This window comes from Scomber japonicus, chromosome 21, assembly GCF_027409825.1.
Source record: "Scomber japonicus isolate fScoJap1 chromosome 21, fScoJap1.pri, whole genome shotgun sequence".
In the NCBI taxonomy this organism is placed as follows: domain Eukaryota; kingdom Metazoa; phylum Chordata; class Actinopteri; order Scombriformes; family Scombridae; genus Scomber; species Scomber japonicus.
Genome location: NC_070598.1, coordinates 9996874 through 10024741, shown reverse-complemented (window position 1 = coordinate 10024741; position 27868 = coordinate 9996874). Strand labels below are relative to the sequence as shown.

The window sequence follows — 27868 nt, the reverse complement described above, 5'->3', positions numbered from 1 at the left end:
TGCTAATACTTAAGTACTTTTATTCAGTAGGATTTGTCATTGGGTATTGACAGTTATTGGGGTATTGGGTATGTTTACATTTCTACAGTAGTACTTTTACCATAGACTGTTACCCAATATAAATATATATAAATAAACTGAGTACTTCTACTATTAGCAGTAAACCTTTAGCTAAGCGGAAACGGAAGTGCGCTGCAGTGAACTCTCTCGCTTCGCTTGTCCGCTGGCTCTCTGTGCACGAAGCGGAAGAGAAAAGCAGTCTGTATGCTGTTGTGTTGTTGCTCCTGACTGCTGCGGACGGGCATCGATTGAAAGGGGGGTGAAAATCGGCTCTGTTTGCTTGTGTTTACATCCGATCCCCCGAATTAAAACCACCACAGCACTGCCATAACAACAACAGGCGGCCATGGAGTCACAGGGCAGGGAAGAAGTAAAGGGACCGGTGTTGCACATTGTGGTTGTTGGATTTCACCACAAAAAGGGCTGTCAGGTAGGTGAACCCTCAGCTCCACGCTAACACAAGCTAACTGCTAACGAGTTCATAACAAAATCTCCTTTATATTAATGCATGTTTTAACTTAAGACAGCTTCTACTGAATGTATCTTTATATAATTGTACTTAATGACTATATGACTCTGCATTTGCCTGCAGCCATGATAATAACTGTTCCCTGGCTGACATGCATTGAAGAGTGGATGTAGTTAACATCAGCTGTTTGCCTCGGGCTCACAGGGTTATATAACATGTGCTCTGCTGCCAACTTGGACATCTTTCCACTTCAGTGTATTCAACAGCAGCACTGTGTTTTCTTTACAGGCTCCAGCTTGATCCTCAGAGCTCCTCGATGCACACTTTATCTTTGCACAGAGCCAGAGCCATACTTTCTCCTGCATGCAATTATTATTCAAACAGAGCAAAAAACAAACATACCATAATACCAGTGGTGGGAGGAGAGCTCAGACCCTATAAAAAGTAAAATTACAGCAATGTAAAAGTATTGGTTTGTATTAGTGTGTTATTAGTTTAGTCCAGTGGTTCCCAACCTAGGCTTCAGGCTCCTCCAAAGGCACCAGATAACTCTGAGGGTTCATGAGATGATTAATGGGAGAAGAAAGAAGAAAAAATAAACTTCTGATACACAAATCTGTTTCTAGTTTTTTTACTTTTTCACTAAGATGTGTGTTTTTTTGTTAGAAATATGGGACTATTTGAACATTTATTGAAATGAAACCATGTGAGACGGTTAGATGGAAAAATCACTATCTGGTGGAGATGTTATCAACAACTCCATTGTATAAAATCTTCATTTGTAAAGTAAAGCTGTCAAATAAATGTAGTGCAGTAGAAAGTACAATATTTCTCTATTTAATGTAGTGGAGTTGAAGTATAAAGTATCTTCACATATACTCAAGTAAAGTACTTCAAAATGGCACTTAAGTATGTGCTGAGTTACTTTCCACCATTGCATAATACTAATAATTTAGCACCCTCATATCAACACTGTGTGGTGATTTGGCCTCTTAGTTAGGTGTAAATAGTATTTAATATAAACTCACATTTAATTAATTTCCCAGAGTCAAAGTTGACATCTTCAAATTTCTGTATTCAATTTGCTATTATTTATGACAAAGAATAGCATCAAATTCTCACATTTGAGAGCAAATATTTGGCATTTTTACTTTACAAAAAGACTAAAACAATCATTCAACTGTTAAACTAGTTGTGATTCATTTTCTGTCCATCAGTTAATCAATTACTTGTTTCCATCAGTTTTTCTTGTACTTAGATTGAACAGAAACCCTCTCACAGACAAAGCTTACAAGTTTTTTTTGGTGTAATTGTCTTTCTAAACCTGTTCTGCAAAAGATTAACTTTTAACCCACTCACTGTGACATGTCGACCTTTTTCTCCTCTTGCGTGACAAATGAAGCGTCAAACACCTGCTAATTAGTAAAAGTTTACACGTGGCATTCAGCATAAGTGGCTCTAATGCATCCTCTAATTATTACTTCGTCTTCTTCTTCTTTTTTTCTCTAAAATTCAAGTGATTAAATTTACAGGCTTGAGCTGACAGGGATAAAAACCAAACACTACGCTGCTCTCCGTCTGTTTCTGCTGCCACAAAATGAAGGAACTGTTGATTTGTGGCCTCTTTAACACGACTCAGCAGCCTTGAAAACAGCTGCTGTTGCAGGGGAGAGATAAAAAAGGCAGTTTTTGATGTTAAAATGTGAGAAAACAAAGCAGCGGAGCAGACAGTGCACATTCCTTGTTTCAAATAATGGGCCTGTTGCCTCTGGTGGTGGAAGTTATCTGATAGGGGTCAATGATCTCCTGCTGGGTATCAGTAGATTGTGTTCCTGGCTCTTTTAATCCATCTGTCTCCCTCCTGTTTCACCTGCTGCCCATCTGTCTCTCTAGCAGGAAGCTTATTAAACAGACTTGTTATTATTAGCTTCTTCTCTCCAGAGTTGGGAATTGCATTGTCTCGCGCTCGTACACGGCATGAGTATTTTATTTTGAAAGAGCGAATCGTTGTTGTTTTGTTTGCGTGTGTGAGGCGTTCAGGATCAGCAGGTTTCAGGTTAAACTGGTAACTGTCACCACTGGCAGGAGGCTGGGCTCAGAGGGAGGATGGCGACAGAAATCTGAACGTTAGCCCTTTCTTTAGCTCAATTGAAACATAATGAGGTCAGTGAAAGATGCAAAGTAGTACATTAGGCTACATTATCATGCAAAACAGTTATCGTGATTCTATGATGGGAAAGTTGTAGGTTTTTGATTGTAAAAAACAAAAAAAACAAAATCAACTTTTACGTATTGTTGCACACAAAGGAAAATTATAACTGATCACAAATTTGGGACATTTTATGGACAAAAAATTTGATCAGTCTAGAAAATAATCAGCAGATTAATAGATAATGAAAATAATCATTAGTTGCAGTCCTATCATACCTTATTTAAGTTTGTTGAGTTGTTTTATAGACATGTCTTAAATGCTTCTCAGGGGATTTTTTCTCTGCAATACTGTAAGTGGCCATTGGGAAAAATTGGCAGCAAGACTGAGCGGTGCCGCCAAATCCAGCTCTCATGTACTTTCACCAGGAACACCTGTTCTGTCTGTTATTTCCCTCCGGTCCTTTTTCCCATCTTTGTCCAGCTGTTTAAAAATGCACTGTTCCGGGAAAATTTTAGTAAAAGGCAAGTTCCCGGCCTCCATCCAGGTGAGGGACATATTACAGGAAACAGAAGCAGCTTACACATCAACACACTTATTCATATTAGACTTGAGGGCAGATTCCAGCCTGTATCTCACCTAACCTGCAGGAGGAAACTGGAGCATGTGAAGGAAACATTGATGAACTCACACACAAGTGAATTTGAAACCCTCTAACATATAAACACATGGAGGGGAAATTGTGATAATGGTGAATCATCTGACAAGGCTGACTCCTTCTCTTCCTTTCATTCTCCGACCCTCAGGTTGAGTTCTCCTACCCGCCGCTGCTGCCAGATGAGGGTCATGACAGTAACCTGCTGCCAGAAGAATGGAAGTACCTCCCTTTCCTGGCTCTTCCCGATGGGGCACACAACTATCAGGAAGGTTTGTGAGACCATTTAGTAGAAAAATGCCACTTTTTAAATCAATATGGCGTTGTATTTTTCTATATTTTTCTTATTGTCGACAAACCAAACCAACAATGAACTGATCTATTAAGGATTGTGTGTATCCAAAGCCTGTTATATCTTATATATTCTTCTGTGCTGTAGACTTCCATTGTTGTCCAAAAACTATTCAAACACATCAGTGAGTCACAGTGTTCCTTCATTATGTAGAGTTTGGTGACGTTAATCTGTTAAGAAACGGCTCCAAAGACTTAATAACAGCGATCACATTTTCAGTCTCCAGAGAGTAGTTCTGTGTAAGGCAGTTTGTGTTACTGCACATGCACAGTGGCATCTCCCTGAAACTGGGGACACCAAAAAAATGGTGGGAACAGTCTTTAACGACTTGGGTGATACCAATTACCAGTTGCTTGTACTCATTCGTCAATGATTAATATGCTGTAATGTGCAGTTTGTGCTGAAAAGGCTTAAAAAGAAGGAAGAAGTTTTGGGGAAGATCCTAAATGGAGGAGCGTGGGTAACGTGCCCTGTAGAGTTTATTAAACAAAGCTTACTTCAGGTTTGGCTTGACTGGGTAGCTCTTTGATTTTATGTTGTAGAGACATTCCTTGTGTTTACAGCTCAGTCAGCTTTGGCTCCATCTCAGTTGTCCAGCTTTGAGAACACCAGAGAGATTTTACACTTGTTCTGATTTTAGCTGTCAACACGACTGACCCAGATTGACTGTGACACATTTCAACTCACTCCTATCACACCCAAAACATATACTTATAATCTGCTCAACAGCTGTCATGTGTGTTGCCGATGTTCACACAGAACTACTCTCAAGAAACTGAAAAAGCAGGTGCCACTTTAAAAAAAAGTATCTCTAAACTGTTATTTCGGTGGCTGTAGTGAGTGTGAATGATTGTGTGGTGACTTGCTCTTTTTTGGCAAGCTGTCCCATGTGGTGTGGCTGCTGTCATGTGACGGTCCTGTGGTTCACCGCCGCTGTTCACACTGTCCTGCAAAGGCAAACAGCAGGAACTGAGCCAAAGTACACATGTAGATCCTCCATTAAAACTGCACCTATTAACACTGTTTGTGATCCTGTGTCAAGGCAGGAGACTTTCTCATTTCCTGATCATGCGCTCTTTGCTGCTGCTTTCTGTTGGTCTGGTTAAATTTTCTGTCTTATGCTGATTTAGAAGTGAAAGAATAAACACAACTTTCCACAGAGCAAAAGACACATCAGCCACCAACATAACAATCTTGAGCTTTATATGCATATTTCCTGTTAGTTTAAAGTTCACACATCATGATCCTTCTTACTGATGATTAACTGATTTAAAAAAAAAACAAAACAGCAGTGATGTGACTCCCTCTCCAGTGCAAAACAATAGTCACGCTGATATGACTGGGTGTTGGTTACTATGCAGCACCGTCGAAACTTATTCCAATGTCAACACTAAAGACAGGATCATATAACACTATATATGTATTGAACTAGATACTATAAAAGATAACACAATCAGTGTCATTCCTGTCATGTTCTCATTATTTGACTTGTTGCAACTAAATGCTGTTTTTGACTTAGGGAGCTATTCTGCAGTGATTTTAATCTCATAACTCGCTATTCCTTGGTTTTATTTACCAGTTATTGGGAGAAACTGAGTTTGATATAGAGTGTTCACAATGGAAAAGTGATGGTATTTTAATTTATTGATGAACACTGCGAGGAAATACTCACAGACGGAGGAGATTTAAACCTGCATGAACTGTTTTACTGCAGTACAGCAGAAACACTCACATATCACTTTTTAGGTTGATGTGTTGCACTTGTAAGTAAACATTTGCTTATTTCCACATCCAGCAGTTCTGAAGCAACATTATAATTCATTTGGAGTCATGTTTCTGTCCAGCTGGTGACACCTCCATTTGCTCTCTATCAACTCCTGAGGGAATTATCTAGCTGTTTAGCTGCTAAATGCTCCACTATGTTCTGAGCAGGTAGTGTGCAGTGGCTTTTTAGAGCTATTTATAAAAAAAAAAAAGAAAAAAAAAAAAGTTGCCTGCTGCTGTCTGAAACAACACTATGAGAGCACTGAGAGTGAACCAAAACAGTACAGTTGCAGCTAGACAGTTTAACAATGAGCTGAAACTCACTATAAAGCTCTCTGAAGTTGAGGGGAGCTGCAGAGTCGGGTGATAATTCTCTAAGTTCATCACTACAAGCCATGACCAACTTAATTTTTGTGCATCATCATTTCCTATTTGCACAAAATGAAAAAGAACATTGATTTCCTGTAGTAACTAAAAAAAGAAGAAGCATACTTTGGTACATAGTACGGGTATTTTTTATGGATCTAGGGTATTTTTTAATGACTCAGAAGACATCTGACAACATCACTTTGATCACTTTCATCTTCTGATATTTTATAGACCAAATGTCAAATCAATGAATCTGAACAAACCTACATTCACATTTATTATTATTATTTATTTTGTCAATAAACAAAAAACACCTTTGGTCCAGAAATGTGAAGTCAAATGTAAAACCCAGGCTATGTTGTAGTTGTAGCTGTCGGGCTGGTTAGGTTGATGTCCTGCAGCTGCGGCCTGGACCCCGCTTAATCTGTGACGTCTGCAGTCTAACCTTTGTGACTGTGCTGCCGTCTGATTCAGAGGAGAGCTTAACCACATCATTAAAATGCTCCTCGTCTCCTCTCCAGAGGGAATGAAGGCTGATGCTCATGCCATTTCCTCCTCTGTCTACTATTTTTATTTGCGGTTTCTCCCAGACTTGTTTCTGCCTCTTCAAGGGGCTTTAGGCAGTCTGTTGATTGTAATCACTTACTGTAGCAAGAATGTTATCTGCAGGTTAAGTAAACCTTGAGTCATTGTTATTGATCAACAGTTAACCCTTTTACTTTTATACCATTACCTTTTATTAATCACTAATCCTGAAATGTTGATTATATATTACTGTTGTACTGAAAACTCTTTCCTTAGCATGTAGAGCGGAAACGATAAGTTGATTTAGTGATTAGTTGATTGACAGAACCCAAGTGCCAATTGTTTTAAAAAGTGGATTTATGGTTTTGAGTCTTTCTTAAATATGAATATCTTTCCTCCATAATATTAAACTCAATATCTTTGGATTGTGGACTTTCATCTTGTGCTCTGGGAAGCAGTGATTGACATTTTCTGACATTTAAAAGACCAAATAACTAATGGATCAATCGAGAAAATATGATGATAAAAAGAATTGTTAGGTAGTTGTTGCAGCTCAAGTCAGCTTTCAGAGCAGCATTTTATTCATGAGGTATCTTAATAGAAAATCAATCTCAGAAAGGTAAATGATAAGCAAAGTTAGGCATGATTGAAAGGACTGTGTGATATTGGTCATGTATTATAATAAAATATTAGCATCTTGGGTGTCCGGATTTCTTTGAACGCACCAAAATGGATCCACTTTGACAACAGCATTACATCACTCTGCAAAACTAATTAAAATGGAATGAATGTTTGTTGGCAAGTTGATTTTCACTGTGTACTAAGATACTCTGAAATGAATATCTCACAGGGGCCACAAACCTACCTGGGGTATATTTTGGAAAATGCACCATAGAAATGTAAAGTTCTTGTAATCTTTGTAATTAATGGGATAAAAAATCCAAATCATAAGTATTAGTTTTCTTAACTGCAACAATTATTCTATTTATTAATTCAAAACATAGTGACACATGTCCACCACAATCCCCCAAAGTCCCAGCTGACATCTTCAAATTGAATCTGACCAGCAATCTAAAAAAAACCCAAAATACTCAATTTACATTCATTTAAATGGAGGAAAAGCTGCAAATTCTTTCATTTAAGATGCTGAAACATACAGCTTTAAATTGAAGATATCAGTGATGTTCTTTGTGGGAAATGAAGCCACCAATGAGCAGCTTGTACATTATAACTTCAGCTTGCAGGTTTATCCAGTTTGGCAGCTAACAGTCGGCTGCAGTGATGTAAAATGATCATTAATCATCTCTCAGCTGTTTTTAATGTTAATTGTCTTCTCTGCACCTTCCCTCTTACATGATCCCTTTAGTTAACTTTGCATTCCTCACTGACAGGTACATGTGTTACTTTACGACATTTATTACTCTGTGGTAATGTGCTGCTAAACTCTACATAAACATGATGTATTAAATCTAACAGGCTAATGTTATTTCTTCACTCTGCTAATTTTCCCTCCTGGTTCAAACATGCTTTTTGTCTTTATAGATCATGTGGATTTTACTGATCCTGATGGATTTGCCTTGCAGGAAAATTGGATGATGCAATAATAAGACTGATGGTTTTGTTTTTTTTTTGCAGACACTGTTTATTTTCACCTGCCGCCTCTGAATGAAGAGATGAAGTGTGTCTACGGAGTGTCATGTTATCGCCAAATAGAAGCAAAGGTCAGTTTTATGGGATCAGAATTTCCTCCTTCCACCAGCTCAGTATGCACACTTTATGACCAAAAGTATGTGAACACCACTGTGCTTTTTGTTGAGATTGTTTTTCATGTTTTTGCCCATTAGTTCTAATGAATAGAAATCTGTTACAGCATATAAAGAGATTTTAGACAAAGATGAGCTCCGTAGAAATAAATCAAATCTCTGCTCACCTGAATGTGTGACAGGAAGCACCATCACAAACTCCTGCACATTTTCTCACGTAATTCAGGTTAATTTATTAACAGTGTCTCATCAGGCTACACGATCTTTATCAAGTACAGTTACTCATTTGACCTCGAAATCTCTTATTTAAAAGAGAGCCTGAGAAGAACAGAGAGATAGAGTTGGACCATATTAAGTGAGTAAGAACAGAATGTCTTTACTTGAATTTTGAAGACATGTAGTAGTATAGTAGTTTATACAAGGAGGGACTCAAACATTCCCAGAAGTCGTATACTATAAGTCAAAGTGGTCTCATTTTCAATAGTCACAGTCAAATTGATTTAAAGTTAAAAGCTACAGTTTAAATAGCATGCAGTAACAGTAATATTAGTATGTATCATTTATAAAGGGATATGTGTTCTGTATAAACATCATATCCAATATATGATAAAAACCAGGATAAGCATCTGACATCTATAACAGCCCCAAATGATCCAAAGGTTTGAAGTATTAAAGAAATAAAAACACCACATAAATAATGACAATCACCACTTTTACTTTCCATGAATACATTTAGACACTCGGTTGTCAGTTTATTATTACACCTTGCTACTGTTACACAAATGCAGATTAAAATAACAACCCTGCAATAAGTCCCCCATCCAGTCATCGAAGGTTGTTAAACCTGTTTTACAGACGTGTTGATTCAGTTAAACCTGACCCGTAGGTTGTGATGCTGTCGGGTTTTATTTTATTTATTTATATTTTTAGTTTATATCCTGAGAGATTTTTTTTGGTCAGACAAAATAAAGACATTTGATGACACTGGCTCAGGCTTTAGGAAGTTTAGATCACTGTATCTGGATATTTTCTAGAACAAAATGATTAAACAAGGATGTAAAATTAGCATCAACCACCAGTCAAATGCTGGAAAAATATGGAAGTAGTTTGTAGATCTGCTTCACTCATCAGCCAAAAATGCAGTAGTAAAAGTATTAGTATTAGTGGCTGCTAAAATTTGAACATTCAGTAGTTTATTTTGAACACTGAGATTAATTCATTGTAGTCCAAAACCACATCATACTATAGGAATAGGGAAGATAATTAAACTAATTAGATATAAGACAACATTTTTGTTACCGCCCTCCGAATACTCTGATTTTTAATCCAACTACAATATATTTTTGTCTGGTTACATTAATACAGCTGTCCTTAAAGAAATGGTTTACACAGTATAATGTGGAAGAAGTTCTGCGGCCTACGCTGAGCCTTGACCTCAATCCCATGATTCAAAACTGTTTGGATGAACTAGAACACCGACTGTGAGCCAGATCTTATCACCCAAAATCAGCTGGAAACCCTGAACCCAGAAGAGTGGAGGCTGCAGATTAGTGTGCATAGTTTTAGAATTACATGCTCTCAACTATCACATAAGATTGTATGCTCAAACTGTATTTACACTTCTTCAGTTTTGATTAGAAGCGTACAGAGCAAACAGACAACACCCTGCTATTTTTATCTCATGACGTCAGCAGATGTGTCACAAGGTCTGCGATTAGTCACACTGTGTCATCACGATGTTTGGTTTGTGGTCTTTTTTATATGATATATATATATTCATTAATTTCCTTGAATGCTTCTTCTTCAGGCCCTTAAGGTGCGACAGGCCGACGTCACCAGGGAGACCGTTCAGAAGAGCGTCTGCGTCCTCAGTCGAGTGGTGAGTCAGTCAGTTCAGGCTGTAATCTTATAAACAGAATAAAGCTTTGATTTCAGTCTCAGTAGCTTAAGCACTGGAAATAATTAAATCAGGAGTCTCCAGTCCATGAAATATCAGCATGACCTCGTTGTGATCATGTAAAAATGAGAGAAAGAAGAGGAGAGAAGGGGAGGGGAGGGGATTCATTGCGGAGAAATGTTATTTCCCTACATTCCCAAAACTAATCTCATGAAATGTTGAAGTAACCATCCTTCTCGTGTGAAGTGATAAAAGCAGCAAATTTCCCTTTGATGTGTCCCCATGGAGATTTAATGACTTCAACGTTTTAATGGTGAAAGGTGGATTCACTGAGAGACACCAAGCTGTGAAATGACATTATGTGCTCCTGAATAAACCATCAAACCTTCTGATCTGTATCTCAATTAAGGAGGTCACACATTGTGCCTACAGTAAATTCATTATGAAGTACTCCTCTGTCCACTTCCTTGTGTTAGTCTCTAGTTACGTGGTGTGACTGTAGAAATGGAGGGACATCACTTGTAAAGCTGGATGGAAAAATAGCTGTACTGTCATTCATCTAGTATGAAGGGTGAATATTCTCTGGTTTCAGCTTCTCTGGTGTGAGGATTTGCTGCTTGTCTTCGTCATATGTGACAGTAGATTAAAAAACTATCAAATTGAAGACATCACAGTGGGCTCTTAGAAATTATAAATGCCATTTTCACAGTTTTTTTACATTTTATGAGCTGAAAGGGTTAATCCAGAGAATATTAAGCACATTAATGGATGATGAAAAATAAAAAATTAACATCAGTTGCAGCCTCAGTAGAAAACAAAAACAAAACAGGGATCATGACTGAGTGTTTTTTCCACGTTAATGATAAATCAGGCCTGAGCTTGCACACATTATTTTTATAGGAGATACTGAAAATGAGTCAAACATAAACACACACTCGGTTTGCTGCTGACAACCTTTGCTCTGATTTCCAGCCTCTCTACGGTCTGCTCCAAGCAAAACTCCAGCTCATCACGCATGCCTACTTCGAGGAGAAAGACTTTTCACAGATCTCCATACTGAAGGTGAGAGTCCGCTCCGAGAGAAGCCATCTTTTAATGTTCTGCTGTCTGTCTGTTTTGAACTCGACTCACCTCCCACTTCCTCCTCTGACCCCCCCCGCAGGAACTGTACGACCATATGAACGGCTCATTGAGGGGCTCCACGCTGGAGGGATCACAGGTTTACCTCGGTACGTAAAACCGATGCGTCCATTGTTTTTAAAATATTTTTTGGAGCATTTTTCATCTTTATTGAACAATCATAGGTGAGGAGAGACAGGGGAGAGAGATGGGTATGACATGGAACAAAGGTCCCTGACTGCAATCAAACCAGGGACCTTATTATGTGCAGTAACATTTTGACAACTGGGATGCTCTGCAGTTATTATATGAGACAGAAAAATAAATAATGACACCTTTGAAACCACTTTTTAATTGTATTTATCCATTTTCTAGCTCTGTCATTTCAACGCAAACGATTATTTTCACACTACAAAAACACTTACATCCCCGTTCGTCTCTAAAAAATCTCAATTTAAAGTAAAAACCACTAGGCGTAGTCATTTTGAAAATATAGATATCCTCCAAAAGGATCACATTAGTTTTTATTTGTGCTGCTTATTGGGTCTCATCAGGCCTCCGATCATGTGATTGTTGTTAACTGCGTTTTTCTCTCGGGGTGAATTCCTCCTTGTTGATGCTCTCATTCATTTTCTCTCCTCAGGTTTATCACCAAGAGATTTAATACTGCACTTTCGACACAAGGTAGAAAATTACTCATAAAGAGATTCAATCCTGCTACTCTTTTAAAATTTTAAAATTTTAAAAAGTTTTTTGTTTAATGTCAATTATCATTAAGTCTTCTTCTTTATCTTCATAGGTTCTCATCCTCTTCAAGCTTATTCTGCTGGAGAAGAAGGTATGAAATAAAAACTTAAGCACATATTTTTTTCTGTCTAGAAGCTGTTTGGTCCTGATGAAATGATGAAATGATGAAATGACACTGACATTTTGTTGCTGATGCTTGCAGGTCCTGTTCTATGTGTCTCCTGTCAACAGACTAGTAGGAGCTCTGATGACAGTTTTATCTCTGTTTCCAGGTCAGTTTCAAACATTTTCACTGCTCTTGTGTAATATATTTGGTCTTTGTTAGGATGGAGTGTAGTTTTTATGTCTCTGTACAGATGATAAAACTGTAAAAACTGAGGGCGGGGGAGAGAGGGATGAAGCACAGAGACACAATACAGCAAATGGCAGAATGGATGAGCACAGATGAAGTGAATTGGAACAGAAAGAAGACAGCGCTGACATTTTCAGTATGTCGTGTTTGTTCAGGTTTGATCGAGCACGGCCTGGTGGACTCGTCTCACTACAGGCCGAAGAGCAGCGTGTCGGAGGACCTGAGCCTGGTGGAGAGCGTCTCAGGAGCAGAGGAGTTTGTCTCTGTGTCCGTCACCGACATCGCCAACAGCGCCCTGGAGCTGGAGGGAGAGGAACCCGCCCAGCATGCTGCTGAGTCCCTGTCCTCGGGGACTAACACAGAGGGGGACAACAACCACCTCAAACCTCCGTCACGTACGTCTCCAGAGTCCTCAGAGAGTGACTGGGAGACTCTGGACCCCAGCATTTTAGAGGAGGGCAGCCCCAAAGAGTCGGCCGAGGGGAGGGAGGCGACTTCAGAGCTACCAGATGCTTTCGACTCCCAGACGGGGACGCCTATCACCGTGCAGCCGCAGGCGGTCAGCGGTCAGGGAGGGGTCGTCCAGGGCCTGGTGTCTGGTCTGGAGGAGGATCAGTACGGCTTACCGCTCCCCATCTTCACTAAGGTAATAATTGGAGCTGCAAAAATGATTATTTCTCCATCACTTTCTGATCAACTGAATAATAATTCAATCTTTAAAATGTGGAAGAAAATAATTTTGTAATACTTCCAAATGTTATAAATCAAAGAAAAGCAGAAGATTCAATTTCTGTTGATTAACTAATTGAATCTGCATGAAGGTAATACCAAACCAGATGTATGGATGTGTAACTTCACAAAGCTGAAAATAGAACAGTTGATTTTCAGCTCATAAATTTTGAGAGTTTGGTCTGTTTGTGAAGGTGAATATAACATGTTTGACCTTATAAACGAGCTGCCTCGAAATGAACATGGACTAAAAACAGCAAAAAGAGATCTAAGAGTCAATACAAGTCCAGCACAGCTAGCTTAATATACACAGGGTTTGTTTTGGCCTTGCTCCTGCCAACTAAAATAACCAGTGGCAGAGAAAAGGGAAGAAAAAACTGCCAGTTTAAAAAAAGGGAACTGGATAAATCACGTTGGGTAAATTAGACTTTTTGCTCAATTTTGATTAGCTGAAACTGACCAATAAATGGCCACTTGTGAATCTTAATCTAACTCATCTGTCAGAAACACTTTCCTCTGAAATCCAAGACAAAGTTTTACAAAGTTTTGGACACTAGCTGAAGAAATAGCTCACCAAATTGTAAAATTTCAGAACTAATTCCTAATAATTAGGGCAAATATAGTACGGGAACACACACGTTTTGTTTGCAAAAGGCTATAAAATGACATCATCTTTTTTCACAGACTTTATCCATTTAGAAATGATCACAGTATTAATTGATAAATAAATATATATCATGATCACAGCCAACATTGTCTAGTTATCTCTGTAACTGCTCTGCTGTGAGAGAGTTTTCAGTTCCATCATGTTATCAGTTCAGATTTACAGCTTTTATCCTCGCTGTGTGTGTCTGTGTGTCCCTCCTCTGACACCGTAGCCCAGATGGAGTCAATTGACTGCAGATAAACACCCGTCTGACATTCACACACAGAGTGACCTTTGCCTTTTGTTGCCAGGGTTACCTCTGTCTCCCCTACATGGCCCTGCAGCAGCATCACCTCCTATCAGACGTGACGGTGCGTGGCTTCGTTGCCGGGGCGACCAACATCCTCTTCCGCCAGCAGAGGCACCTCAGTGACGCTATAGTTGAAGTAAGTCCTGCATTCACTGTGCATTTATTTTAACTTTTAATATGAAGTAAGTTAAATAAATTCATGTGTTTGCTGTATGTGTGTGTTTCAGGTGGAAGAAGCTCGTGTCCAGATCCACGACCCCGAGCTCCGAAAGATCCTGAGCCTGACCACGGCAGACCTGCGTTTCGCCGACTACCTGGTCAAACATGTGACGGAGAATCGTGACGATGTCTTTCTGGACGGGACGGGCTGGGAGGGTGGAGACGAGTGGATCAGAGCCCAGTTCACCCTCTACATCCACTCCTTACTGTCCTCTGCAATACAGCAGGGTAGGAAGACGCATCATTTGTCGTGTTTGTGTATTACTGAGTCATCTACTGATTGATTCATTCAATCACTTCTAGGAAGATGTTAATTCACACACACCTCCAGTAATTCGTTAGTTTAATTCAGAGTATCTGCAGGCTATTAAAAAGCCTCTTTAAATGTATTTGATCTAAATTGGATTATTAAGTAATTTCAAGTACAGTCTTGTTTTAATTATGTTCACTATTAATTAATCCAAAACAACTAGACCTCAAGTCATTTTAAAACACTCTGCTTTTACTGCAGCTGCCTGTTGTATTTCCTAAATATGGATTACTCATTTCCCTGCTGGCCATTCATTTCACTGCTGTATGAAGAACCAGCAAAGACTTGAAACCTGCGTGAGGTGCAGATTTTTTCCGTCCTCTTATTTTTTGTCAGTTTACAGGCACTGGTTTGAAAACTCCTTTTTTATGTCAAGCATTTTGAACCACTTTTGCATGAGATAGTGCTATACAAATTGTTTCTGTACCCACAAACACTGAGCGCTGCACCTTTGCTGCAATCATTTTACTTCCTCCACCTCCACAAGCCTCCTGTTGTTGTAGCAGTTAGTTTCATATGCATTTTGAATATTTCTCAGGCTCTACAGGAAGATTTGTGAGTCTGTCTGTGCCAATCCTGCTTATATTTGTTCCTGAGGATCACATGAGCTGAACCACGTAGTCAAACTAAAATATTAAGGACGACATAATAAGGATCATTTTAAAAACTAACAAGTCACTATATGCAAAATTATTTCTGGAGCACAACTGAACTGAATTCAGTGGTTGTGAATCTGCATGACCCTTAATGTCCACAGAGAGGCAGCATCATGTACTACAATGTGCCTGTGAGGAAATTCATCTTAAATGTTAAGGTAGTGTTCATTTAAAGTTGCACCACTTCCTCCACATTGTTTCTTCAATTCTTTTCCAGGTGAATTAAAAAAAACTGAAAGGATTTAACTGAGTTTTTCAAAAGGTGCAGCTGACTCATGTTCTCATTTAATAAGTGGATTTTCTGCTGTAGAAAAGCTTCACTAATTATGACATGAGCTGTAATTGTTCCATCATGCTTACACGCACACGCACACGCACACACACACACACACACACACACACACACACACACACACACACACACACACACACACATATATGCAGCGATCATCACACATAATTGACTCTGTGCAGAAAATGACAGTTAATCCAGTTGCGCATCATGTTCACTAACTGTCGGCTTCTCTTGTTGTTTCCTGTCTTGTCTCCGCACAGATAACGAGAGGTTGCTGGCGGATTACGGAGCGCCTTTCATCACAGCCTGGAAGATCACCCACAACTACCGGGTGTGGTTTAGCAACAAGCACCCCGCCATGGCTGCCATCACCCCGGGGTAGGTGAAACAGGAAGGAACAACAAACAAACAAGAAAGGACATTTTTTCCCTGCCAGGAAGATTTATAAGTAACATAAATCTAAATTAAGGTTGAAAAAAAAGTGGTTCAGGATTCCTACTGGTGGCTTTTCTACCTTGGAAAAAACAGCTGTTTGTAATTTGAGTTAACAGTTACAACAGTGTTAAAAACATTTAAATCCCCCAAAATTCATACTGTAGATTAATGGCTCCCTCATGATATTTTTTCATGCCACTCCCCTAACATAGTTCCTTCTCTCAAGCTTTATTTATAGTGAGAAATATTTCCATTTGTTGCTCTGATGGTTGATATTTCTGACTGCTGTACACGTGGAAAAGCGTGTTGAGAGATACTTTGACAGCCAGTAACAATATGCTGTCATGTGCACATTTAACAGGATTTTTATGTGTTTTTTTTTTTTTGCTATTTATTTTTCATTTCTGTTATTTTGATATGATATGTTTTTCCCCATTTTTATTCTATGCAGCGTAAAGATGAGTATTCATTGAACCATCATACTGGTATGATCACAATGCCTGAATTTTGGTAGTGATAACTTTCAAAATAATGCTCACTTTAATTTAACATAAGAAGCCAATGTGTTCAAATGTTAAATAGAAGCAGCTGCACAAGAACGTTACTATTAAATGTAGTTTTAAATGAGATCAGACAGCTTTATTAATCCCCAGCGGGAAAACTCATTTACCACCAAATTAACTCATACACACAGCAAACAATACAGATGTTGTATTCCCAGTAACAACAAATAAATAACACCATAAAAAGCCATTAAAGACGTGATAACCAGCTGTAGCAAACAGTGTAGAGGTTGCATTCACAGTGCACATGACATAAATAACCTCGTAAAGTCACTGAGATGTTACAGACTGCTGAAAGGTGGTGATGAATCTAAACCACATCTAAAAGTGTTCATTAAAAGATCGGAGGGCTGCTGGAACTAAAGAGCTTCTGGGTCGTCCAGAGAATAGTAATATTATAAGTCTGACCAAACATTTGATGCCAACTTTCAATAGTTTCAGTATGTAATCTGCTTCTGCTATTTAAAAGTACACACACAGTATGTGGCTGAAAGTCTGGAAAGAACAGAAAGATTTTTGTTTAATTTCCAATCCATGAATTTGCAAAAAAAAAAAAAGTAAATCTGGCAGGCATCTTCTCCATGAAATAAACCACCTTAATATTTTGTGCCTTTAATCAGCTTTTAGATAAATAACTCTTTTTTTTGTTGAGGTGTGTGACATGTTATTTATGAGTGACCTCTACCTCTATCCTCTGTTGTAGACACCCGTTTCAAGGACAGTACAGTGTTGCTGATGTGAAGCTGCGGCTGTCACAGTGAGTATTTGTTCATTCCTCTGCTGTATTTACACTCTGTCACATCCTGCTGCTCACACTACAATACATCCTCATTGTCCACCGTAGTAGAAATGTGTCTTTGACTTCACCTTGGCTACATAAACAATGCAGCTTAAAGACACAGAAGCAGAGATAATAATAACTACAACATCGATAAACAAGATAAGGAAGACACCAGCATAGTGCTGAATCAGCAGCAGCCACCAAATTTCTTTTGGGTTTTTTGGCTGAAGCTCAGCTGATAAGAGATTCTATCAAAGTGTGCACGTTGCTGCCCTCTTATGGTGACAAAATTCATTGACAAAAAGAAAAAAAACGTCACTAAAAACTAAATTAGGGGTCTGAAATTTCAGTTTTCTTTAAAGTGATTAAAGCATTTTTTTGGTCAATATTTGCTACATGTGGTGAGTTAAAGATATGTGGACATACTTAAGATTGGGCTGGCGGTGGATGAGTTTGTCAAATTGTATGATGATGCTTCACTTAAATGAAATGCCACAAAGAACAAAGATTTGGGCATTGATTCTAAGAATGAAATCATCTCAGTCACCATCTCAGACCTTCATGAAAGATTTTGGCATTGAGTTAGTAGAACATTATAAATATCTTGGAACAGTCATTAATACTGTAATAACCTGAAATTTGATACAAATTCTGAGACAGGGTCGCAACGTCTAAATTTGAATTTAGATAGGAAAAAATTGTTTTAAAAGTAATTTGTTCAATCTGTTCTTACTTTTTTCCGATTGCTTGGTAACGATAATGAGACAAAAACCACCTGAGCTACATCGTGACAGAGGCTGGTAAGGTGATAGGTGTCCCACAGACCTCGTCACGGTCTTGATTTTGAAACTCTTTCCTCTGGCCATAGATTTCGAGTACAGTAAAAACTCCTTTGTTCTCTGTGTAACAACCATTTAACATTTTATTGTATATTCAAGAAACAGTTCTGTGCTTTTGTTTTTCGGCTACAAGTCAAGTCTACCATCTGGGATAATAAAGTGACTGAACTGGACTGACTGAGGGGTCTCATATCAGCTCAAGTCATTAATTATGAGCGAGTTTCATTCTCAAAAACAGAGCTGGCGACTTCTTAAACTGTGGCTCCGATTTCATTCCAGGAAGTGTGGTTGAAACGTGACTCCATCCACAGCTGGAGCTCCGCTTCTAGTGTTACGCGTCGGATAAATGCTCCCACCACGAGCGCGTCTCCATCCCTAACTTAGCTTTATGGTGAGAACACGGGCTGATCTGCTTGGCTGTGATACTCGCAGTTCTCACTTTACCTTGGGGTGTTTGGTGACATGGCCTGTGAACTTTGTCGTAATGCCTCGGTAAGCAAACACACAGACAAACAAACTGTGGAAGAAACTTACACTGGGTTAGGTTTAGTTCATCAGCTCTGCGTTAAAATCATATAGAGGTGGGGGGGGGGACTATATTCTATAAATAATCAAATATTATGTAAAAAAGCCAAAAAAGTGAGCCAGATGAGATGAAAAACAACCAAAAAAGAATTTGTAGAATATTATAAGGATAACAGTCATTTTCATGTACATATCTATGACTAATGTTTTGCTACAGACGAACTAGTGATATAGGCTGACATTTTTTTTAGTGTCAGTTTCCACATTGAACAACTATAATTTTGTCAAAATATGTTGAATTTAATTACAATTCACGGCATCCACATTCACTGCAGTTAATTTTTACCAAAGTAACTTTATTTGTATAGCACCTTTTCATACAAGAAATGCAGCTTAATTAGCTTTACAACATGAAAACTTACATAAGGTTACAAAGAGATAGCATAAAAGCATGTAATAAAACATAAATGTAACATAAGACAGTCAAACACCCCACTTGATAACATAAGATAAAAAAATTATAAAAAATAAGATAAAGAGAGAAAATACTGTCAAAATGTAATTATAACCCTTACCAAAAAAAAACATTTAAAATGTAAGAAATTAACTAAATGTTTTGTTGTCTTTTTACTTTCAGTACATACTGCAGCTGTCCTTTCAGTACTGTAGCATGCAGTATGCATATAATAGTAGGGACATACTACTTCATCTGTCACTGCGCTGTTATTGGTCTGTGTTCTCAGCAGCTCAGATGATGTGACGTATCTTACACTGTGCAAAGGATTGTGGGTCAGAATAGCCAGAAAAGCACACTGGCTTACATAATGCAAAATGTGGATGTAGTACTGTAGGTCTATCCTGGTACTTTTTGCAAACACCATTTGACACATTATGTATTAAGACATACTCAATAGTATTGTAGTATGGGATTTACTTTTAGTTTCAGTTGTATATCTACGAGCATCATTTGTGACATCTTAACTAGCTTGGAGCCAATCCTGGTCAGGCATCTTATGTAAGTGTAATGTGGAAACTTGAAGTCTCCAGTGCACAAACACTGAGAATGGACTTTACAGAGAATGAGGAGACATCTTGTGTCCAGCAGGAAAACTTTTGTAATGAAAAATATTTACGTATTCAGAGATACAGATTTTTTTAGTGAAGGCTAGGAGTGTGGGAGTAAATGCATTTAACTGGTTTGTATTATTCATTATTATTTTATATATGTATTTTTCTATGTCTTTAAACATCTCTAAAAGGAATCTTAAAGAATATACAAGTATGATATCAACTAGAAAAAGTAGTAGTTCTTAAAGTTAGATTTTGACTCATGGCTCCTTGATGACGTAAAGCTTCAGGATGATCTTTATTATGCAGCCTTTATTATGTTTTAATGATGCATATTCAAATGTTTGGGGACAAAGTGGGAGGCTGCTCAGTAATCTAGTCTTGTCTATGTTTCCGGACTTGTTAGACTTCAGATGATGGAGAGATGAGATTTTTTTTTTGTCTCGAGAGGATTTGAAAAGCGGAGCCGGGGCCAAATCATGGGGTGCTGGTGCCTTCATGCACCAGGAGGAGGTTAAAGGGGCATGTGTTGCTCTCGGCTCCATTCACTGAACTATAAAACTCTGGATATAGCTGCTATGGTGGCAGGGGGTTGTGGGGGTTGTGGGGGTGCAGGCAGGAAGCTCGGCACTCGGCCATCTGAGCTTCTCAGGAATTAACGCGTCTCATTTCCTGCCTCAGCTTTGTGTCAGGCCAGAGCTCTAAAACAGGAGGGGATTCAGTCTAGTGTGTGCGTGAGGTTTGCCTACACGTGTTCCCTAAACGCAGACGTGAGGGCACGACAGCAGATAAACAGCTCTGTCTTCATTGCGACCTTGAACATCAGAGATGAGTGTTTATTGACTGTCAGAAGATTTTAGCCTGGCAGACTTCTACCTCTTTCTACAGATGTTATTCATATCCTCTCCACTGGGACAAAAAAACTAAAGACAGCTATTGAATCCAAGAACACAAAGTCAATAATAAGGATGTATTCATGCAGATGTTGAAAGCCTACACTAATATTTGTTATTTTTTTCACTCACATTTATCGAAAAAGATTTGCATCATCAAAGATTCTTGGCAGAAATGGTGTACATGTGCAAAACAGTTTCAGCTTTCAGACACTGAGGACCATGAAATTCTGTTAATTTGACATTTGTATCATGTGACACACTGTATTAACATGCCAATTACACAATCCCCACATACCCGCAGTAAATATAATATTCATCCGACGGCCACAATCGCTGCTTAAAGGTGATCTGGACCACATACTGATTACATTAGTGCACCTGTTTGATCCTTATTGTAGTTTTGTTACAGTTTGAGATCAACTCTGGGCTTAATGCTGTCAAGTTCTTCACACTTTGTAATGCGATATATCATTTTCTAATAAGTAAATATTAAATGACATAGTGTGAGGGCAAGTTTTTCTTTCTGGTGGACATCTGATGTATTAACCACCTCAAACATATTTTTTGACATTAATTCATTTTAGTTCATATTTCATTGTAGTGTTGTGGATGTCTGTTTTGGCTTTATTTGAAGTACTTTGTAATTAGTTTTTTCTTGTATTAGGTGAGGCATGTTTGCTCATATATGTGCTAATATATAAAGTTGTATTATTATACAATTCTAATTATTTGTGTACAGGATTTTTTTTAGTAACTTCTAAGTCTACTTATACACTTATTTGCTGATATGTCGCTCAGGCTTTAATGTTGAGTAAATTTTGAGTGTCACTTCATGTTTATTCATGATGGAGTGTTTTTTCTTTTTTTTTTTTGTGACATTTTCATAACCCCAAAAGCGTTGCCGTGTTGCCTCTCATCAGCCAGTGGAAAACTCTCTCTGCCTCAGTAAACGTGGACCTGTTTTCCTGAGACTTGAGTCTGGAATGACGGAGGTGGGTGGGGGGGGGGAGTTGGGGTTAGTGGGACAGACTGTGACTGGTTTGACGTATCCCACTTGTCAGGATGGTTGAGAAATTAGAAGTGGAAAGCTGCTGAGCTCGTCACTCTCACCTCACATGAGGATGAAAGCTCTTTGTCCTGCTGTCGCTGCCCTGCCACCTCCTCTCTATTTATACTCCCTGGATAAAAAAAAAACAAAAAAAAAAAACTAGGCCCTACGCTTGACTTCCTTGTGAATGTGCTGTGTTGCATGTGTATTATGGAGGCACTGCGGGCAAACACAGCCAACTCTTTTCATCTTTCCTCGTCACCAGTATTGGACAAAGAGCAGCCGGTGGCAGAGATGTTCTCAGAAAACAGAGTCATGTGACGAGCTGCACGGCTACAGGCAGAGACACACTGTTAAAGGATCGTTCTTTATTGTCAGCGTATGACTCCACGCTACATAAGGAGCTGTTTATTTGGGTCAGTCAGCTAGATGGAGAGTGAGAGTGTCTGCTGGGCTCCTCTCTGAGCTAACAGAGTACATATAGTAGCTCAGGGGAAATAGTGAGATTGTTGAAAACCAGTTTTAAGCTGGGTGGTATCAGAAAAAAAACATTTTACCACACTTGAACCACCCTATTTCCATTTTTTCCACCCAAATTTTCCCTGAACAGCTTCAAAGTTGTTATAATTTTTTCCATACATCATCACATTTAAGCACACGTAAGTATATTTAGTGAAACCCATCATTTGAGATGTCCTGTGCATTATTTTATACACATTTTAAAGTAATTCACACACATTTTGTAACATTGGAAGCTTTGAAATTTATCAAAGCCCTATCAGGAGTTTTTCATATAAAGTATATAAACCATTAAGTAAAACCAATACAATAATATTGAAGTATAAAGAATACAAACACTAAATCATTTAGTAGCATACTTACCTGTAGCAATATCATCATTGCAATACATTTATATTACATTAATAAAAGGTGTAAAAATAAAGACAAAATGAAAAAGGCTGTAATGAATCTGAGGCCTCAGATCCTTAGATGGGTAGTTCCAGTTCTGAGGTATATTCAGATACTTAATGAAAGATTATGTTCAAATAAAATCAACTTATAATATGTCAAAATTCAGTATAAAGATTTCTTTCGTTTCTTTTTTCTTGTACAACATAAAAACAAAACAAAAGAAACCTAGGGAACATAAATGAATTAAAAAAAACAAGAGATAAGTTGCGTTAAGTTCATGTTTAACTTGAACTGTATGTTTTAAACCTGGCCTGGAAGATATTTAAACACCAGTAACATTTAATTTGGATCAATTGGATGAGCTTGAGGATGCACATGTGTACGAGCACTCAAGAAACATGAGACACATTCCTGCCAAAGGTTTTTTCCACTGATCAACAGTTGGTGACTGTAACGCACCAACAAACTTGGCAATGCACCAGCGGAGAAGACGATTCCCAGCAAACCAATTTAAAAAAAAAAAAAAATAGCCTTGCAGTTTATTCATGAGGAAGAAAATGTAACACTTTTGTTAGACCTCATGAACACATACGTATTACAGACTTTGTTAGCAATAAGTGGGAATTACAACATAATAAAATCACAATTTAAAACCTGATAAAATCATGTTTTAAGTTTTCGTCTGAAAATATTGCAAAACCTGACAAAGAAATGATAAAAACCAGAAGTCTCAACATATTGACCTTTTCTTGGCATTGACCAGCAATGTTAATACTACTTTGGTAATTATAAATAAATCATTATATTGCGCTACTATGATTTATTTATTCAATTATCCTGTTGCTTATTATTATTTAATATGATTATGTATTATTTAGGCTATATTACTATATTATTAATACTTTTCATTATTCATATGGACATTATTATTTATTGCTTCTATAGTATTGACTTTAAAGTATATTTTAAAGCCATTTTAAAATGTCTTTAAGACTTTCGCACCCCTCTACCCCTCTAACTAAGCTTGTGTTTAGTTTGCTCTGGTTTCTATCTGACCCAGCTGGGCTAATAACAACCATTTATCAATATCTGACATTACACATTTTGTTGCTCTGATTGGTTGTAGGCCTAGGTTTGTCCATTTGCATCCACAGGCATTTTTAAAACACCCCTTGGAAAGTGAGAATGAACTGAGGGGTCCCAGATTAATTTGCATTTGCACACTGGTCTGGTAATATCAGGCTAAGTAATTGTCTGTCTGAGTTTTATACAAATAAAAATAAATCAAATCAGAATAAACAACAAAATTGTACACCCTCTTGCTTTAAGCTGAGTGATTTTTAAAAACACGCCAAGCTTTTCAGCACAAAAGGAAGCTGGCACAGAGAGGACAGATTCCTGGTGGACACGCAGGCCGTGGAGCTGGATTATTGATCCTAGCAACAAGCGCTATAGCAACCGCAGCTTGTTTGGTGGATCCGCTCGGTGTCCCTGTGAGTGACGGCGCTGCAGGACGGCCGTCTGACTCTGAGACGCCACAGTGGCAGCGTTTCACGGTGCCAATTCAGTTCACGCTCGGCCAGGCTCGTTCTGCAGAGAGCGGTGTCATGTTGATGCTGCGGTCAGATGAACACTGTATCTGTCTGTGGTGTGTGTGTGTGTATGAATGAACGTCGTCTATGTCAGCAGCACACACACGCACACACTTCTCACTTTCCCTCCGGTTTTAGGTTTCATATACACACTTGATGTCCTGCAGCTCTCTTTCAGATTAACCACAAACCAGATTTTTTCCCCTTCTGTCAGTGGCTCCGATTTTTAGTTCTGTCACTGAATAATCAGGGAGGAGTGAGCATGATGTTAAAGGTGAAATCTGTAATTTTTCAATCATGTTTAAACCCCATCTGTTCCCTTACTTGCAAGACTTTTTTTATCCTTATTGTCATTTTTTCACGTTTGAATCTTTAAAATGAGCTTTTACTAATGGTAAACTATAGCTTTGCTCACATTTTCATTGGCTTTTTATGTCTCTTCTTTGTTTCATCAGTAGGGCTGCATATTAGTTTCTCAGTTAATTGTTTATTAATCATTTCGTCTTTAAAATGACATAATTTCTATGATCCCACATCTTCAACTTCAGTTACCATCATGCATGACACAGAAAAGCTTCACATTCTCAGATTCCAGAAACTATAACCAGCAAAGGTTTGGCTTTATTTTTACAAAATGATTTACATGGTTATTAGATTATCAAAATAGCTGCAGATTAATTTGATCTCAATAGACGAATCAACTGATTGTTGTAGCTGTAATCATCTGGTATTTACTAATTTGGTTTTAGGGATTGTTTAGCATTTTGGGAGATACACTTATTCTCTTTTACTCCCAGAGAGACAGAGAGAGAGAAATAACTGTGTCACATATGAAACAGGTGACAGGAGGCTTTTAGCTTAGTTTAGCATAAGGACTGTATACAAGGGGAAACAGCTAGCCTGGCACTGCCCAACTGCTTAACATTTTGTGTCTTGATTGTTTAGCTCACCAGTTGAGTTCACACAAAATTGGTTCCAGGATGATAAAATCACAAATCGTGATACAATGTAAATTATTAAGTTTTATGGGTTAGTGGTTTCCTCCTGCTTCCAGTCTTTAGGCTTAGCTAGACTGATTTTTACTTTAAAGATCCCATGAAACAGTGTTCAATAAGTCCTTAATGTGAAATCATTCCTGTTGAAACAGGCTCAGGGATCAGTCTCTATGGAGAGAAAGGCAGCTTTGTTCAAAGACTTGCGATGATGTTATTGGTTGGGCTTTTTAGTTGCATCCTCTCAGGGCACCACTGAAGATGTAAAAGTGTGTCTCTCTGCTGTATTTGTGGACAGAGCCATCCTGTCCTCGTTACCAAAACAAGCAAAATATGTCACGTCCTAAAATTGGAAGCATTTTTCCTCATCACCACTCGTGACATCTCTGTTGGGATCCTTAAAGGTAACAGTCTACTACAGACGGCTGGACTGTAGTAAAATTCAGAGTGACAGAGTTTATTTTAAGATGAAATAATTGGCTCATTAGAGAGTGTGAAGGTTTCCAGCGTTAGACTGACAGACGTCCATGCTCAACAGCTGCTGACTTGTGTCCACATCGTCTTTTTAACAACGCTGATGTTTGCCCCAGATGATACAGAGTGAGATTCCTGCTGAATGTCAGGCCAGCGGGGATCCACGTGAAAAGGTTGCATGTTGGACCCGCACCAGGCCGCTGTCAGGAAAAAGCCAAGCGGGGCTGCATTTAGCCCTCCATTTGTTGTGAAACATAGCCTGGTCGTTTCCGCTCTCAGGTCAGCTCCAAACATCAGTCACACCACCTGTGACTGCTGCTCAGCCTCTCTGCTTGTTACATAATCCCTCTAACACGTCGGCGCAACATTTAGCAGTGGTACTTTTGTGTAGTTTGTTTCTTAGAAAGCATGAGGAATTCCTACAATGTATTGAACTTTTTGTCCCTGTCCTCCCCCGCACCCCGTCCCCCGTCCCCGTCCCCCCTTCCACCACTGCAGCTCGGTACAGAACAGCGAGCGAGGGAAGAAGATTGGAAACGCCATGATGACCACCAGCCGCAGCGTGGTCCAGACAGGGAAGGCAGTGGGTAAGAAGGCACAGAAAACAATCCCTAACTTTAACCAGAGCAATACCTGTGAGGGAAGACATGGACACTGTCATGCTGTCAGGTTGATGATGCTCAGTGTGATTTTAGCAGTTTAATAATTACATTTTTTTATTTAATTATAATTTTTTCCCAGTTTAGTTGTTTTATTTATTATTTGTCAACTAATTGATGTCAGAGATACAGAATTTTACCAGTTTTTCTTTTACACTTATTCTATTATGCAGCTTGTTAAAGTTTACAAGAAGTTTTATGATGATTTTAAAATTTAGTTTGCAACTTTGGTGTCAATAAATTCTTTCTGCTGCTGTGTTTCGGCACTGAAATAGCGTGACCACATGGACTACTACAAATTGGTGCACTAGATTTCTGTTGATGGAATACAATGATATTTTGTGACTCCAAAAATAAAAATAGCAGGTTTCTCAGGATGAATGCTGTGCAGTGTAGTGTGGGCAGTGTAGAAGAAGTAATAATGAACATCAACTGTATGGAGAAGATACTATAAACCCATTTTCCCTCCCTTGTTGCTTTGTAACTAACAGTATGCCATCAAGGCATCAATGGAATGCACCCAGTGACAAAAGGTGCAGTTTGTCCTGCCCTAAAAGCTGCAACAAGGGGCCTGTATCAAAAATATTAAAATCACCTTTGTAGTCATATTAATAGAAACTTCCCTCAAACATTGTTTCTTTCTTTCATGTTCTTAACATTTATTATGGTTATGGTTATTAAACATTTATTATATGAAAATGTCCTGAAAAGACCCTGCTTTGTAAGTAAAGTCTTGCTGTCCTCCACCTCTGCTCTCAGGTCAGTCAGTGGGTGGAGCGTTAACCAGCGCCAAGTCGGCCATGTCCTCCTGGTTCTCCACTTTGGCCCAACCTGCAGCCGTCTCAGCCCCAGCCTGCCCAGAGACCCCCATGGAGACGGACACAGAGACCGCCACTGAGGTCAAGCCCTGAAACCACCCCACCAGTCCTCTGTCTCTTGACTCTGCCTGCCTCCTCATCCTCTCATCCTCTGGCTGCTGTAAAGCCTGAGGGTCAGCGGAGCGAGGGGCGGTTCGTACCTGAGCTGGTGTTTATGAAGGATGTGAGCAGGAAAACAACGGTCACCTACGTCAAGAATCAAATGGGAGCTCTAAATCTGAACCATTGAAAAAACCCAACACTCACATCCCTTATTGGTGACTTTCCAGCCTCATATTAGCAGGATGCCCCTCTTGACAGGAAGGCAGCACTGCCGTTATATTATCTCTGCAGCCCATATTCACTGTGAGGCAGAAATTGCCAGCGCTTTTGAAATTTCAGCAGGCTGCATCATGTCTACCTGCCTGTTCCTCTCTGCTGCAGTTCGTATTGCTGGACGCTTTTCCTGTGAGACACTAAAGATGCTGTTGTTGGGTTTGCGGTGTTCACTCTTTGCTCGTATTTCTAGAAATGTATCTATATAGCTGAATATTTTGCTGACAAGGAAATGATGTGTTTAAAATAACTGTGTGTCACAAGATTTGACAGAACAGCATGAGATTGTGGCACACTTGAAGATTTTAACGGTTTATATCTTAAACTCAGTACAGCCTATGTAATAACATTGTGGTTGTCAAGCTAACAGCGTGAATCCGCTTAGTTACCATCGCTACATCTGTCAAGCTTTCTGCTCTCACACGGGAAGTTTACAATGATAATGGTCACTGATTAACCACCCAAATTTAGTTATTATTTCAACTAAAGGGCTTTAGATTTAACA

At 38.8% G+C, this 27868-nt stretch overlaps 1 protein-coding gene across 1 annotated transcript; it reads left to right on the top strand.

The window, feature by feature from the left end:
• The first annotated feature begins 282 nt into the window (after positions 1-282).
• Positions 283-27868, top strand: avl9 (AVL9 homolog (S. cerevisiase)). The gene is made up of 16 exons (XM_053342268.1): positions 283-490; positions 3485-3605; positions 7979-8064; positions 9914-9985; positions 10976-11065; positions 11166-11232; positions 11766-11806; positions 11922-11960; positions 12072-12141; positions 12377-12867; positions 13908-14042; positions 14134-14353; positions 15647-15764; positions 17088-17141; positions 26010-26098; positions 26930-27868. Exons 1-16 carry the CDS (start codon positions 407-409, stop codon positions 27079-27081), a joined length of 1929 nt encoding a protein of 642 aa, XP_053198243.1. The 5' UTR covers positions 283-406; the 3' UTR covers positions 27082-27868.